The sequence below is a fragment of the Nilaparvata lugens genome, chromosome 7 (assembly GCF_014356525.2).
Source record: "Nilaparvata lugens isolate BPH chromosome 7, ASM1435652v1, whole genome shotgun sequence".
In the NCBI taxonomy this organism is placed as follows: Eukaryota; Metazoa; Arthropoda; class Insecta; order Hemiptera; family Delphacidae; genus Nilaparvata; species Nilaparvata lugens.
The window spans coordinates 55,560,031-55,576,722 of NC_052510.1; the positions used below are offsets into that span (position 1 = coordinate 55,560,031).

General features: G+C 34.4%; 2 protein-coding genes and 1 non-coding gene across 6 annotated transcripts in view; 2 read left to right on the top strand and 1 right to left on the bottom strand.

Moving 5' to 3' along the window:
* LOC111053280 (protein ROP) overlaps positions 1–16,692 on the bottom strand; it is a 49,155-nt gene that overhangs the window by 25,305 nt on the left and 7,158 nt on the right. For 2 of the 3 annotated variants that reach the window (XM_039433213.1, XM_039433211.1), the window contains exons 2-5: positions 11,845–11,985; positions 8,018–8,173; positions 3,791–3,894; positions 1,927–2,075 (exon numbers count right to left, since the gene is read on the bottom strand). In XM_039433213.1, the coding sequence (XP_039289147.1) occupies positions 1,927–2,075; positions 3,791–3,894; positions 8,018–8,173; positions 11,845–11,985 (550 nt within the window). Of the gene's footprint in view, positions 1–1,926; positions 2,076–3,790; positions 3,895–5,419; positions 5,524–8,017; positions 8,174–11,844; positions 11,986–16,692 lie in introns of all 3 variants that reach the window. The other variant, XM_039433212.1, reaches the window with a different exon arrangement.
* On the top strand, positions 10,655–10,796 carry LOC120352579. The gene has a single exon (XR_005571935.1). It is a non-coding gene; the product is annotated as a U11 spliceosomal RNA (small nuclear RNA).
* LOC111053275 (gastrulation defective protein 1 homolog) lies at positions 13,531–16,088 on the top strand. 2 transcript variants are annotated; one of them, XM_039433210.1, is made up of 2 exons: positions 13,638–14,266; positions 14,345–16,088. In XM_039433210.1, the coding sequence occupies exons 1-2, from the start codon at positions 14,059–14,061 to the stop codon at positions 16,039–16,041; spliced, it is 1,905 nt and encodes a 634-aa protein (XP_039289144.1). In that variant the 5' UTR covers positions 13,638–14,058; the 3' UTR covers positions 16,042–16,088. The 2 variants fall into 2 exon arrangements, with proteins under 2 accessions (XP_022195817.2, XP_039289144.1); XM_022340125.2 differs by having other exon boundaries at positions 13,531–16,088.

Sequence of the window (16,692 nt, forward strand, 5' to 3'; positions counted from 1 at the left end):
AGACAACACACTTTACCTACTATTCTCAATTATTGTAGTGAAAACATGTACTCGACCAAGTAAGTAGAGTAGAGTTAACCCGGTAGAGTTAGTATGCCAGTTACTCGACCACCTACTCTACTAGTGAAAACCAGTCTTAAGGGTGTGATCACATTGGATGCGATTACGTGCAAGTGCATGAGCCGAAAAACAAATTTTGAAACGTGCCATTGAAACTAGTTGTGACTTGCATCAGAGAAAACTTATACTTGAGATTGTTTTATTACATGCTTGCATGTAGCTGGTCACACTGAACGCAACCAGCAAGTGCAAGCGTTCAGTGTGGATGTTCCTATTGCTCTTTACAGATTTTGTTTCTCATCTGCACGCTTGGTCATACCATAAAAATAGATGAAAACGGAGTGAAAGTGACAATATTAGTTTCTATCATTTCCAATAACTTTTTCCACTGATTTGTGTAATTCTATAATCGTGTGCCGTGCGTGGCGAGCATGACAGTGTTCTCCAGTAGCGCTGCCACCACCAGGTTTTTAGGGTCCTGGGCCCTGCTACTTTTATAGGATAATTATTAAATAAATACGCAAATTCACCAAAACAATCACACTCTATTGAAAAATCCCATAATAGCTTCTACAGTCTCTCTCTCTAAACATAATCACTCCTCAGACACATTACTAAAAAATCTGGTGTGGCACACTCACACAACTTCCCTTGCCGTTGATCACCTGAAGTTAGTGTTTTCGCGCATCTCAAGTCTACTATTCAAAGATCTGAGCCAGCTGGTAACAGGACAATAACGCTGGAGACACACGAAGCATGCTATCTCTTCATAGTGAATGATTCAATAGAATCATCTTGAATTGCTTTTGATCGAAATTGTTCGTGTCGGATCCTTATATTGTAAGGACCTTAAGTTCCAAATTTCAAGTCATTCCGTTGATTGGGAGAAGAGATATCATGTACACAGACACACACACACACACACACACACACACACACACAGACCAACACCCAAAAATCATGTTTTTGGACTCAGGGGACCTTGAAACGTATAGAAATTTAGAAATTGGGGTACCTTAATTTTTTTCGGAAAGCAATACTTTCCTTACCTATGGTAATAGGGCAAGAAAAGTAAAAAACTAAATCTTACTATCTCACACACAACCTTCCTCTAGCGCGCCTCGGAACGTTCTCTAGTTTCGCCTCTATGCGGTCATCACTCTCTCAGTTCACTGGTTCCTAAGTCCAATTTGGTGGCCTGAGAGATGACTCCGCTATTCTAATAATTAATAACCTCTGTGATCGGGGTGTTTGAATTGTTACAATCGGTTACATTAGAAAAGCTCAGCGTAAATTACAAACGTGAATCAATAAAATTTGATTCTACTTTTTTAAATTGATGCCCAATATCTACACATAAATAAATAAGTTTTGTAGTATATTTGATTTTGAAGAAGTTATCCATCTTCTGAACGTAGACTTCATTTTTTTTCAAATTGACTACAATATGTGTAGCAAATGAAACCAGTTTCTCGTTTTGATAATTTGTTATTAACTTGTCATAACTTTGTTATGAAGAACGGTCGAGGCAGAGTACAGGCAACAGGGTAAGACTTGGGCAGAGGTCAAGAGGCTCGCAGCCAATAGAGATGAGTGGAGAACATTTTCGGATGCCCTATGCTCCTCAAGGAGTCAAAGGAACTAAGTCAAGTCCAGTCAAGTTTGTTCAACACATTCTGTTCAACTTCAACTTAACAAGCCTTATTGAATGGTTGAGAGGACTTATGAACCTTACTCTACCTAGTGAAGGATATTTTCATTTCATTTTCTTATGATACTTTTTCAATCGAAATATTAATACAAATATCAATAATTATTTTAGGATTATAAGATCAATGAGAAACCAAACGATGGATATCATCTTACTTGCGATATCTGACTGATGGATACTCTCCCAAAGTGGCACAGAGAGTGGCAATCTGCTCGGCGATTCTCTCCATGTTTGGTGTGCGACTAGATACGAATGTTTGATTGTAGAAACATTGGAATGTTTCCGGCGAATCCAACGAGAATACCTGTAAAATTAATATGCAAAAATAAGGTCTAGCTGATTGTGCCAAGACTAATGCATCAACATTGGAGACAAGAATAGCTAATGATTATGGAATCTTGAAAACTGAAAACTGGAATCTTGATATGATACACTGACAGATGAAGTGAACTAGTTCTATACTTTCTGTATTTAGAATAGTGCACTATTTTCAAATTATGTTGTGCTTACTAGCAATAAATTCAAGACAATGATCCATTATATAATCTTGAACTCAAAGCCCATGTCCCGGTTGCACAAAAGCTTGTTAAATCTCAATCATGATTAAATGCCACGAGAACCAATCAGGGAAGACTTTTCAGCAAATGAGGCTTCTCTGAGTGGTTCTCGTGGCATTTAACTTTAACAGGCTTTTGTGCAACCGAGCGCCATAGAGTTTTGAGTAGTATCAATTGGCACAGACTTGAATCTTGTTTTAGGTGGATATTGCATGTTTTATTAATAGGACAGAGAATATGAACGTTTCAATGAACCAATTTATTGAGAAATTTCGTAATATCCAACTATTTGGAACATACAAATTTGTTTTTTTTTCCAATAAATTTACTACTGTTATCAGGGATGTTGTAGTAGAATTTCTCCATAATGAAAAAAAAAACAAATTATGTTATCATTTCTACTTTTAGCTAGTTTTATTCACACAAAACTCAATTTTCAGTGCCCATGGCATCATCATTAGTTGATTTCTTTTTGCTGTTTTAAATAGGATTATTCAGTAGGCCTATACCTTGATATGTATCAAATTGAACTTCAAATGATTGATAAACATTAATATAATAACTAGAAGCTGTCTATAGACGTTCCTAAATCCATCTTGATGGCAGAATTGTGATAATTTAATTCAATTAGATTCACTTTCCTCACTAAGGTGAATTCAGAGCAATGACATTCAATATATATTGACATTTCAAAAAGATAAAATTCTATTGTAATAGGTATATTTCATCAACCAGGATGAGGACATAGTGGTATTATTCTGATATTACTTTTACTCCTAGGTGCAAATTTAAGATAAAAGTTGAATATTAACTTAAGCTGCGTTTACACCAAAGTTATTAACAAGATGTTTAATTCTCCGTCCTTATAGATTCTATTAGATTGAACATAACTTATCATACACATGATGAAAGTATGTGTTTGTCAAGTTCCGTTCAATCTTATAGAATCTATAAGGATTAAGTGATTAACATTTTGTAAATAACTTTGGTGTAAACGCAGCTTAAGATGGTATAGCTTAATAGATTAGAATTGGATAAAGTATGTATAGCTAAGGTGGCCAAGGTTGGAGAGAAAAATTCAAATAAGATTAGAATAAACAACCTAAACTCTTTAAAAATTCTATTGCAGACTTATTAGAACAATTGAGGCACATTTAAAAAGCTTACATAATTACTTACATCTAATTGGGGTTTTCAAACTATAAAACTGTGATCACGAATAATACATTGCATACATCATTATTTATTTATACACACAAGATGGATTGCAACAAGTATAGGATGTGTGAAAGATAGCACATAATTTTACTCACTTCAAGTTGAAGAAAGTAACTACAAAAGCGGATGTCTGATGTTAGTGAAGGTGAAGGACATAAAAGTTATTAACTTACATAGCATGCAATTACTGTAGAATGAATTAATGAATGAGTTCAAAGATACAGTAAATAGAAAGAACACCAACCTGACATTCGTAAGGAAGGAAAGCAATGTTGATCTCTTTCAAAGTTTTAATTTTTCTTGCAGCACAAGATTTGCAGAGTTCATTGAACAACTCCTCCTGGCATACTGGTAAAAAATATTCCCAACAATTTAATCACTATTTTTAACTATTGCCAATCAACAAAAAATACTACTCATAGGGGAAAATTCAGTCAAAGGATCATACAAATTATTTATAATAGAAAAATACTACTCATGGGGGAAAATTTAGACAAAGGATCGTATAAATTATTTACTACACTGAGGATGGTTTTGGATTTTATCAAAGTATTATCATAGAGAAACAATAGCGTAAGTAGATATCCCATGGTATAGGGCGTTTATGTCACAACTTTTACTGTTATCTCAAGTCGATTACTGTCAATTATTGTCAATTTTTACTGTTTTGACCGGGTGAGATTGTATGAACGGCACAATATGAGAGACTAACAACGTCATAAAGCTCCACAGGAAAGAACTAAGTGGACTATCAGCTTGAGATAACAGTAAAAGTTCCGACATAAACGCCCTATACCATGGGATATCTACTTATGCTATTGTTTCTCTATGATACTACTTATAGGGGAAAATTCAGATAAAGGATCGTATAAATTATTTACTACATACTTCAGTGAGGATGTTTTTGGAATGCATCAAAGTATTATTCATAATCACACATTGATGAACTATATGTGTGGTAAGAGATATTATTATAGTAAGGAAAGGATGTCAAAAAACAATGAGGGGACAATTTGCATCCATGCACATTATTTTAGAATGGAGGTTTCATAATTTAGAGAGAAATTCTTAGCTCTCTATAATTATTTAAAAGTATGGTGATTGATATTGTTTGAGATAGATTAGATCTGTCTAGTAAGATTTTAATCAGGTTTCAATCCTTTTTTGAAAACATTGACCAAAAACAGATTAACAAGGTTTCATTTTTTTTTGTAAACATCGACCAAAAACTCATTACCAAGGTTTCAATCCTTTTTTGAAAACATCGACCAAAAACACATTACCAAGGTTTCAATCCTTTTTTGAAAACATCGACCAAAAACACATTACCAAGGTTTCCATCCTTTTTTGAAAACATCGACCAAAAACACATTACCAAGGTTTCAATCCTTTTTTGAAAACATCGACCAAAAACACGTGATCAAACTCATTTGACTTTTGAACTTTACAACCCACATTTTTTATTCTGCCTTTTCCATTGTCCAAGAAGGTGCTAAGTATCACAAACACTCACAAATTCAAGTAACACATAGCTTTCATGTATTTTTCACAATGCAACATAGTTGAAACTACAATAATTCTGATTTTATTTTGTGATGATTTTGTTGTTAGAACAGATAGATATACCACCAAGCGATTCACATGATGTTAGGTGAGCCCAAACAGACACTGACAAACGACACATATTGTTAGTTCAATCATATAATAATATGTTTTAGTAGTCCAAACATATTATATGTTTTAGTAATCCAAACATAAAATATGTTTTAGTAGTCCAAACATAAAATATGTTTTTATTAGTTCAAAAAAGAAAGAATATGTTAGTACGACACCGACCATTACCCACAAAATTGTAATCACTCTCCAACATTACCTGCTGTTCATATGCTATAAAAGCTATATTTATTTCCTTCAGGGTCTCAATATATTTGGCTACACGTGCGTGACATAATTCGTTGAACAGTTCTTCTGGGCAAACTGAAATTTCACAATTCCTCATTTTCAATATTTCTAGTAATTTCCATATAAACAATTAATAAAACAGCGTGGAGATTATAACAGTTGCTTGATAGTTCATTGCTAATTCATTATCATAACAATTTATAATGGGGGAATCGCTTGGCTTGCGAGAGGTTAAATTGATCTAACTCTATAACTCATGAGAAATGAACTATAATTAAAAGGACAAAACATATCTTGGAGTACTTGATAATTTATTTAATCTAATTTGAAACTCAAAATTAAACTGTTTAACTGAAACAGTTGAAATGAAACTGTCGGGCCCGTTTATCTGCTGTAGATAGTTCCAGGTCCCGTCCTCGTAACCGACTGCCAAGAGGCATACATTTTTCAGTCCAATTTTACTCGCCATCGAATTTTCACCGTCGACGACACTTTTAATTTTTAAACAATGGTGCTCACGGATTGTGAATATGCATGTCAAATAATCGGCTACATTACACTATGAAGGTGTTATCGGATGGGCACGTTAAACAGTCGGTCCCGGCTGAAGTATGACAGTCGTAAGGCCCATTGACGGCTCAAATTATATATTCAGGCGGTGGGACCTTCCCGCAAGGGACTCCCCACCAACAAAAGCCATACGAATTTACTTTTTTACTATGAAGGAATCGATAATACTTGAACATGTTCAAATACGTATAAATTCTATAAATTTCTGAAGGCTTCAGGTTTTGATTCCCACTGATCAGGAATGCTGAAAAGAAGCTACTGTTTACTCGAACCAACATGACATATCACATCAAGTCAACCTTAAATCTCAAAGCAACAGTGGATTTTTCAGAAGGTACTAATTGCAAATTAGTTGAAAGATAATCATTTTCAAAAGGTACCGATTTTTAAATTGGGGGAAAACATTATCAAAGTGTGAAAAATAAACCAAACTGGTTCGAAGTAAGTTTTTATCATCCTTGGACTAGAACTGTATATCGTGAGATTCACTTAAAACTGTCAGTATTGTGTGAATGAGTAGCATTGATGTTATTTGTAAGAAAATGCTGACAGTTTGAAGATAATCTCAAGAATTTAGGCCAGTGTTTGAATACAAGATGAAATTGTTTAATCAAGATATTTATTCTTCTATAATGAATAACAAGAGATTTCGAATATTGGAAGTACAAATAATGTTTCGGCCACATTTAACAATATTAATGATTTCGGTAAATAAAACCGAACAAAAGTTTCAACGAATCTGCCTTTTACAATATTACTATTATAGTGAGGTCCACGTTATAATGGCAGTGGAGAAATATAGGAGAAAAACGTTGCCGATCCTCTGTCTTGTCAATGCCTTCTATAGACGGTAGCTGATACAGGTTTATTGATCCTATTATATTAAGCGAGCAATTTCTGTATTTACATATCTGGTTATTTATGTTACGGCTCTAACGATTTTCACGAAATTTGGAACATAGTAGGTTTATGATATGAATATTCGATTGCACTAGGTCTCATCCTTGGGAAAACTCGCTGAACGACATTAAAAGGATAATTCATCCTTGGCTGAAACAGCTGTGGATAGTAAAAAAGTGAGTGAGCGAGTATGTGAAAAATCAAAATATCGCATCCCCGAAATTCATAAGATGACGTATAGCCAGCTGTGAAATATAAACACGATCATTTTAGAGAATTATTGTGTTCTGTTTATCAATAAATAAAAATAACGAGCGAAGCTCGGTGCCCCGATATTGTAATATTAACGGTTCATTCTTGTTCAAAATAATCAATTACATTTTATTAAGCAAGAAATTATATTTTTCAATAATTTAATAATACATTTTCATAATTAAGATTAAATATTTTGTAGTTAGTTATCAATTCTACATTGTTATAAGATGATCTGGCAACAGAGCAAAGCGAGAAAGAGATAACACTATCCGCTTTGTTGAATGATAGACAAGGATAACAATACCATTGCTATTCTAACACTGCCATTATAACGCGGACCTCATTAAAGGTTCCTACTCTCTTCCTACTCTCTGATCCTGATAGACTAAGTACATACATCATTTTATATCACACAAAAAATTGAAAACTTCAAAATGGGACAGAACTACATGTTTAAAATTAAGTTGGCTTTATTTATTTATTCATCATTTACAATCAACGTAAGGACAAAGAAACAGACTACAGTCCAAAACTTCTTTTCATCCCAATTTCATAAAATAAATCAGATAATCATCAAATTTGTGACAAACATCACTTAGATTGAGTAGATTATTTAATCACAGTACCAATTAGAGTAAAAAAACATGACATGTTCAACACATTTCGATCAATATCAAAGTAGTTGATCAAGGAAACATTTAAGGAGGAACCGTAATGAAGAGAAAAAGTTAGAACCTGAAAATGAATATCAATATTGAATTGGAATATTTCAGATCATCTGAAGTAGATTATTGTTTCAATGAAACTGATTATGCAGATTTGATATTCGATTATGAATATTTACCTTCAGTGAAGTAGACGTGAGCGGCTTTGTACATAGCCCTGTTTGGGCTTTCAAAGTCTTTCATCAAAGCATGAACAGATTTCTCGCTTGGTGTTATCAAGTACACTCCCTCCATAGTTGGCAAGGGTTCTCTTTTCTTGTGGATATCTTCCACAACTGGAAAGAAATTGAAATATGCCAGTTACACACACAAAATGAAATAAAAACACACATATGTTGTCAAATTCTACAGTTTTATTTGGTACAGGACCATGGTTTCGTCACCACACAGGCCACATTTTCAAGCTGACTGTGTTTTTGTTTCATTATGGAACGGTTCAACAACATTGACAGTGACTCAGTCGAATTTTTACTAACAAAATGGATAAATAAACACAAACTTGAAATTCATTGCGAAAAAATCATAGAGATATTTCTATCTAATCTTTTTCTGTTTCCTCCATTCTCCGAGTTTTTATTCTATTTTACTTCTTTCAAATCAATTCATTATAATTTAACGGTTGTAAAAATTGTTTAATATCCTCAGCGATTTTATTTTATTTCCTTTCATTTCTTGACAATAATTCCTAACTACGTGTGTAGTTAGGAATTAGTTTTAATTTAGTTTTTAATTTAGTTTTTAATTTAGTTTAAGTTTTTAATTTAGTTTAAGTTTTTTTTGAAAAATCACTATCAAACTTCATCAGATACCAATCAACGATATCAATAATAATTTATTGTCTTAAGGCAGATTTCCACATCAGTATCAGTGAACAAGCATCTCAAACTTGAATAAAATATTCCTATTACAAAAAGAAGCAATAAGAATAATTCTAAATCTCAATAGAGAGCAATCATGCAAGCCATTCTTCAGTAAGTTAAAGTTCATGACGGTGTACAGCCTGTACATTTATAGGACAATATTATATATATAAAAACTAACTAATCTAAATTCCCACAGCTAGTAGATATACATAATTACAACCCAATAAATGAAAATAATTTTACAATAAAGAAACACAATAAGGAAAAATATAAACTAAGTCCAACGTACATGGGAATAAAATTTATTGGTTGTCTCCCAGGTTGCATAAGGCATGAACTTGATAGATCAAAATTCAAGGAATTGTTGAGAGCATATTTGATAGATTTAGCATGCTACAGTATAAACGAGTTTACTGTAAAAAAATAATTTTAAACTGTCACTTTTTCTCTTTAGATTCAAGTTAGTTTTAGTTTTGACTTTTTCATGAATGTTTTTTTTGAGAAAAATAAATCATCGATAGATTGAACATACCCGGTTTAGCGAGTATTTTATTCCCATGAGTTTTAATGGAACTATGCACCCTTAGTACAATTTACTATACTCTAGTAATATATTGTAATTTATTCTATTTAGTTTTAATGAAACATTGTACAATAATCATATTTTAAAATGGCACCTGCTGAACACCTACAGGTTTAGCAGGACCAACACTGTTCATAGGTATTTTTTTCCAAAGCTAGGTTTACACTATTATAGCTCTGCTATAAGTTTAAAAAGTGACACTAGAGATCTGCTATATAGCAGTTTTAAGCCTATTTTCTCAGCTATATAGCAGAAAATGAGATATCCAACATTTTTGGTAAACATCAATTTTTGTTTATAGCAGAGCTAGATGTAGCTGCTCTGTCCTTGAAGGAAGGCTGCCGCAGCTGTCTACTGCTGTTTGCAGCTGTTTAGTGCCTGCTGGGTTTACACCAGATATACTGTACTCATTTGTTGTCAGAGTGCTAGTAGGTTACTGCGCATTGCGAGCATTTCTTTTTGACTTTCTGTGTAGTTGAGAAGTTGATATTGTGGTAATTATTCATATTGAATGAAAAAGACTAAGAAATTGTCAAAATAAATCAGGGTTTTTTTGACAATTTCTTAGTATTTTTCATTCAATTTATTTTTGATTTATATATTATTGTGCAATGATGGAGAGTGCATCTGACTGGAATAGAGACAAAATTATCCAACATCTTTTTTCTCTTCTCTGTGCTGAAAATATCACAGTAGCTGCGGTGAAAGCAGCGACTGCTGCAAGAACTACCTTCTTCTTCGGCATCTGGCTGGGAACTGAGCAGTGAATACTGTTTTTTTCCAAACTATATGTAGCTCTGCTACAAGTAATGGCATCAAAGTTAATTATAGCTCTTCTACATAAAATTAGCGTTAAATCTACTTATAGCAGAGCTAAATCTAGCAGTGCTATATGTATCTGACAGAGATATATGTAGCTCAAATTTTATATAGCAGAGCTACATAGCTACATAGTGTTGCTCTGTAGACATAGTGCATCTCTCCAGCTACATAGTGTAAACGTAGCTTAATATACTGATAAAGATTGAAAGCTCGACACTCGACACTTGAGAGAGGATGCGCACCGGAGTAGCATGTATGAACGAGGTGTACGGAGCTCAGGTATTCGAATGTAAAACCTGGCATCCCACTTAAAAGAATTATCAGGGAGGAAATTCAGAATTTAATTGAGAAGGGAGCTTCTGTCAATTGGTGCATATTCAGTGGAGGAGTTCAATGAGTATTACACCCCACACACGCTAGGCCTCGAGGCGTTTTTTGTTTTATTCATTCATATAAAAGAACCTTATCATTATGTTAAATTATTATATTAAAAGGGCGTTTGTCACTTACATGACATGCAATCTACTGGGTCTTCGGGTCCAGGGTTTGTAGGGTATGGCCATCAAGACATACTCAACGTATAATATTTGGAAACGTGGGGCAGTTGGCTATATTACTGTAAATTTCTATGTTTCGATGATAAGAAACAGATTTGTTTTTTGGATGAATTATTATTATTATTATGTATTAAGCGTATGGCAGATACACAACACATATGAAGCTCATGTAATACATATACACCATATTTATATTTTATTAATTTCTTCAAGATGTTGTGCAGTTTTTGGTCAGGAGAACAAGTTTGTCTGACCGCCATTATATGCTAGTCCATTTAGCGTTACCCAATGTGCAACATGGAGGCGAACTAGCGTTTTGAATGAATAAAATATTTTTCATTTCATTTCAAAAACCTCAAGTTGGAGGTTGAAGTGGATAGCACACATTTTCTTGTGGTATAACCTTGACAAATCCATATATCCCTTTAGTAGGTCCTTAGACCAGTTATAGAATAGACACGCTGGGAAGTCTAGCCTCTGAAGCCAACATCTACTGCCAAATCCACCCATCTTGACGTCACGCATCGTATGGAAAACTTTCAGATTGTGTCTATTTCAGATTCATGGTGTTTTTAGGTTATTTCTAGCTACGGACAAAAACAATATCGGTTAAGTTATAATGTGTTATGTGATATCGGCTTCAAAGTTATGTGTTTTGAAAATAATAAGGTACGGTAGCCTACAAAACTAATTTATTGTCATGCTGCAATGAGTTCACTCACATCATAACCAAGGATAATATTACAGTTACAATTTACAATATTTATGTGTATAAATTTCAACTTACGCATGAAAAGATATTCCACTTTTTTCCTAAAAATTTCAGTGCAATTATATGCTGCGCAGGAGATTACCATTTTCATAAATAATAATTACATAAATAAATAACAATCTGCTATGGAAAACAAGCTATGTTTAACGACAATGCATTGTTTAACAACAATGTAATTATTTCTATACGATGCGTGACGTCACTGTTGTGACATCAAGGTGGGTGGATTTGGCAGTAGATGTTGGCTTCATCGACTTTCAGTATGAATATACAATGAGCCGTTTCTATTCTATAACTGGTCTAAGAGTAGGTCAGTGGATGAAATGAAATATAGATAAAATAAACTCACTGGTAATGCCTTCGGCAGATATTTCGTGCATCTTGCAGCAAGCTGAGACCATTCTCATGGCCAGCTGGTCGACCACCAACACTCGCCACTCCACGTCTTTTCCAGTTTTCTTTTTCTGTTTGACCGCTTCATTCATAATCTCTGCAAAACAAGATGAAATCAATATGAGTAAACATGATAATGGAAATACAAAATACATAAAATAGTGACAGTAGAAGAAGTAAAGAATTTATACTCACTTTTATTTTTAGTGGTACTGATAGTATTGAAAACACAATAGAATATAATATTGAAAATGTATCTAAGGTCCGGTTGCACAGAAGCCGATTAAATTTTACACTTCTACTTTTTACATCTAAAACTTCAAAACACAATATAATAAAATTATCAAGCACCCTTTTATTTTATGAAAGCACATTAGTTTCAACTCTTAGTGCGGGTTTCACAAAAGCCGGTTAAATTTTAACCGTGATTAATTTCACAAAAACCAATCAGAGAAGGCGTTTTTAAAAAGACGGCGTCTCTGATTGGTTCTCGTGGAATTAATCACGGTTCAAATTTAACCGGCTTTTGTGTAACCCGCACTAAGAGTTGAAACTAATTGTATTTTCATAAAATAAAAGAGTGCTTGATAATTATATCATATTGTGTTTCGAACTTTAGATGTAAAAAGTAGAAGTGTTGAACCATGGCAAATGTATAGGTAATACACTAAATAGATGGCTATTGATGAACCAAATGATGATGTATGTTATGGAAATACTATAACGCAAGGGTACCTACAGGTAGGGGGGTTGGACGCATCATTGAAATTTGTTGTGGTGGGGGGGGGGTGTTCCAAAACTTGGAGGGTCCCAAAAGGAAGGTCGACAGTGGTTTATGGCGACTGACGACTTTTTTCCGGGGAGAGGGAATTCCAAATTTATTCAGGAAGGGGGGAGGAACTGGAGCTTAATTTTGGTGAGATTGAGACTGAAGCGCCAATTATCATTATTTGAATTATGATTTAATTTGGGGTGATTATAAAGTGCAATACTTAAATCCAATTAACTTATGCTATGAATGATCTCATGATTCTTTTTTTTTCAATCGACAACGATTAAAGTGATGGATTTATTAAAAGAAAGGACAACAGCTAATATTTTTTCAACTAGCTCACATTTGTGAAAGTTTATTTTTTGAAAAGGATAAAAATCAATAATTTAGAGAAAAAATACAAATTCATATAGTGAGGTCCACGTTATAATGATAGTGGATAAAGATAGAAGAACAGCGTTGCCTTGCCTCTGCATTAATTAATTATATTTATACATGGCCAAAAACAGATTTGGCATCGTTGTGGAGCTATAAAAGGATAGTAATACCTTCTTTGTTGAATGATAGACAAGGATAGCAACATCAAAGTTTATCAATTACTGTCATTATAACGTGGACCTCACTATAGTATAAGGTTTAAAATGAAAAGTTTATAGTTGAGTTAATTATACGATAAAATTCAACATAAGGCAACAAATTAGTACGGTTTTAATATTTAATCTAGTATAACAAATTACTTTGTTATTCCACGGTGGTTATTACGTAAAACATTATTCTGATATTAATGTGAGAACGAATACTGTTTAGTTCGTATTTTGTACGTTTTGAACTTTCAAAATTCGCGGGCGTGGCTGGACTAATGACGTCATCAGCTCAACTACGTACTCGAATCAAGTTCAAGTGTCATTGTCCTGGTTTTGCAAACGAAAGAGTATTGATTTTCTTCTTTCAGCTACTCTTTCTAAAATATAAACAGCGAATAAGTTTAAAACGAACAATTTAACTGAATTAGATTAAATTCATTGGAAATTAAACTTTGGTAGAGGTGACAAACGAAGACGATATCTAGAAACCAATGAAATCTTAGATCTGACATTTCTACGAAAAGAATTTGAGGTTAGCAATTTAGCAAATGAAAACAATCAACTAATCAACAGTTATGTTTATGATTATTTGCTTTGAAGACATAAATAAATAACTAAAAGTGAAACGATAGTTTAAAAATAGTATCTTTCAACTATCAGAATTATTTGACGCAGTGAAAAGTTGAGAAACATAGTGTTGTTGTTCAAGTTAATAGGTTTGTTATTATTCGTTTGTAAACAGGTAACATATCATAGCATTTACATATAAATTCTAGTAACAATATTGAAATAGTTTTTGTGAATTACACAAATCATGGCGGACTCAGACAATTCGGACAGCAGTGATGATTTCATTGGACCACCCGTACCTAAACAGTACTCGGCTGACATTTCATCTAAAAATCAAACAGGTTCAAGTAAAACCAAAGAAAAAGATTCATCAGATGAGGACAGTGACATAATAGGACCACCAATTCCACAACAGTACAAATCGACCACAGACAAATCAAGTAAGATTGGAGGAAAAAAATCATCAGATGAAGACGATGAACTTATAGGACCACCAATTCCACAACAATACAAATCAAGTAAAACTGGAGGAAATGAATCATCAGAAGAAGACGATGAACTTATTGGACCACCAATTCCACAGCAGTTTAAATCGACTAAAGATGACTTCATTGGCCCACCAGTACCTAAACGTATCAGTGAAGAAAAATCAAAGCCCAGTATTGATAAACTCAAAATAAGTTCTTCAAATCAAGAGTCAAGTGACGAGGAAGAGGAGGATGATAATGATGATGATGAAGAGGATGATATAAAGTTGAAAATTCCATTACAATGTGAAATTTCAATCGCTCATGGTAATAAAGCTATCAACGCCCTAGCAGTGGACCCGGCTGGAGCTAGACTGGCTACAGGATCTATCGATTATGAAGTCAAGTTCTGGGATTTTGCTGGTATGGACAATACACTCCAAAGCTTCCGTTCAATGAATCCTTGTGGCAATCATCCAATCAAAGGTCTCCAATACTCTACAACTGGCGACACAATACTGCTAGTCTCAGGTATGTCTCAAGCCAAAGTGTTGGACAGAGATGGCCACGAATTGATGGAATGTGTGAAAGGAGACCAATACATCGCCGACATGTCGAGAACCAAAGGACACACTGCTCCACTCACATCAGGCTGTTGGCATCCTCGAGTCCGCGACGAGTTCCTAACCAGCTCTGAAGACAGCACCTGCCGTTTGTGGGATGTGAAAAAGCCGTTCAGTCAGAAGAATGTCATCAAGTGTCGTGCTCAGAATGGTTTGAAAACAACGCCAACCACCTGCACTTTCAGTAGAGATGGGAACCTGGTAGTGTGCGCTTGCATTGATGGCTCAATACAGATGTGGGATTACCGAAAGATGTTTGTCAACACATCTCAACTTCTCCGCAATGCTCACCAACAAGGCTCTGAAATTTCAAGTATTTCATTCTCCTATCAAGGAAACCTGTTTGTGTCAAGGAGTTGTGATGAAACACTCAAGTTATGGGACTTACGCGCATTTAAAAAACCTGTCAACGTTGTGAAAGGACTATTTTCGCGCTACAGCACAACAGACTGCACGTTCAGTCCAGACGACTCACTCGTTATGACTGGAAAGTCATTAGATCGTGGTGAGAATGAAGGTAAACTATTTTTCTTCGATGGTAAAACGTTGGATCCAGTTAAAGATGTGATAGTAGCGGATTCACATACAATTCGCATGCTCTGGCATCCGAGGTTGCAGCAGATTTTTGTTGGATGTGGAGATGGTACTGTGAAGATTTACTACGATGACAAGAAGAGTATGAGAGGAGCGAAACTGTGCGCTAAGAAAACTCGAACTAAAACTAAACAGATGGAGGTGGTGTCAGCCCAGCAGATTATCACACCTCACGCCCTGCCAATGTTCCGACAAGACAAGCCCAAGTCTAACCGGAAGAAACTGGAGAAAGAACGTCTGGACCCGATCAAATCGCAACGTCCTGATCTGCCCATAAAATCTGGACAGGGAGGAAGGGTGGCCGCTTCTGGAAGCACTCTCAGTTCCTATGTTATTCGGAATCTGGGTCTCAGCAAGAAAATAGAAGACGACCAGGATCCTCGGGAAGCTATCCTGCGCTACGCCAAGGCTGCAGCTGAAGACCCATACTGGATTACGCCAGCTTACAGTAAGACTCAACCGGAAACTATTTTTCAAAAAAATGAACAAGATGACGATGACGAATCCAACGATGAACCGGCTAATAAGAAACAAAAGTTGTAAATGTTATCTAATAAACTATATGCATAATTAATAATTAAATTAAAAAAATCTTTATTAGGCGGAGTTAGGGCTTTCTCTATCACTCAACTTTGACATTAGATATGAAATGAAGATAGAAAACAATAATGTCATGGGAAACTTGAGAATTTAATATATTCCAAGAAAGGAAATTATTTAGCTGATTTTATAAAGAAAATAGTTTTTCACTTATTGTGCAGTGAATGGTATTTTTAAATCACACATTTATGACCATTGAATTAAAAAAATCTTAAAGAATTAGTCACCTACAGAAATCTTCTCGTTTCACCGAAAGACCCAATAGGCTATAATTCAACATTTATTCTCACAAGTTGGATGCGGTAAGTGTTCTACATAAGCATGAGCCAAGAGTTGAAATTACTCGTAAACTTTATTCTTATTAATGGGAAAAATATGCAAATTAGTGTGGAAGTTGAAAACGTGTAGACCTTTAAGAGTACTTTTAAGTATCGTTGAATCAAGTCATACGCTTTCAGAATTAAAGTGAAGATCATATACACAACCGAACATGATTCGGAAGAAAGTTACCGTACCACAAACTTATTTGTAACACTTTTGTATATTTTTATTCAGGCATCATTAATTGAAAGGCCTGTTTATGTTTCTCAGTAT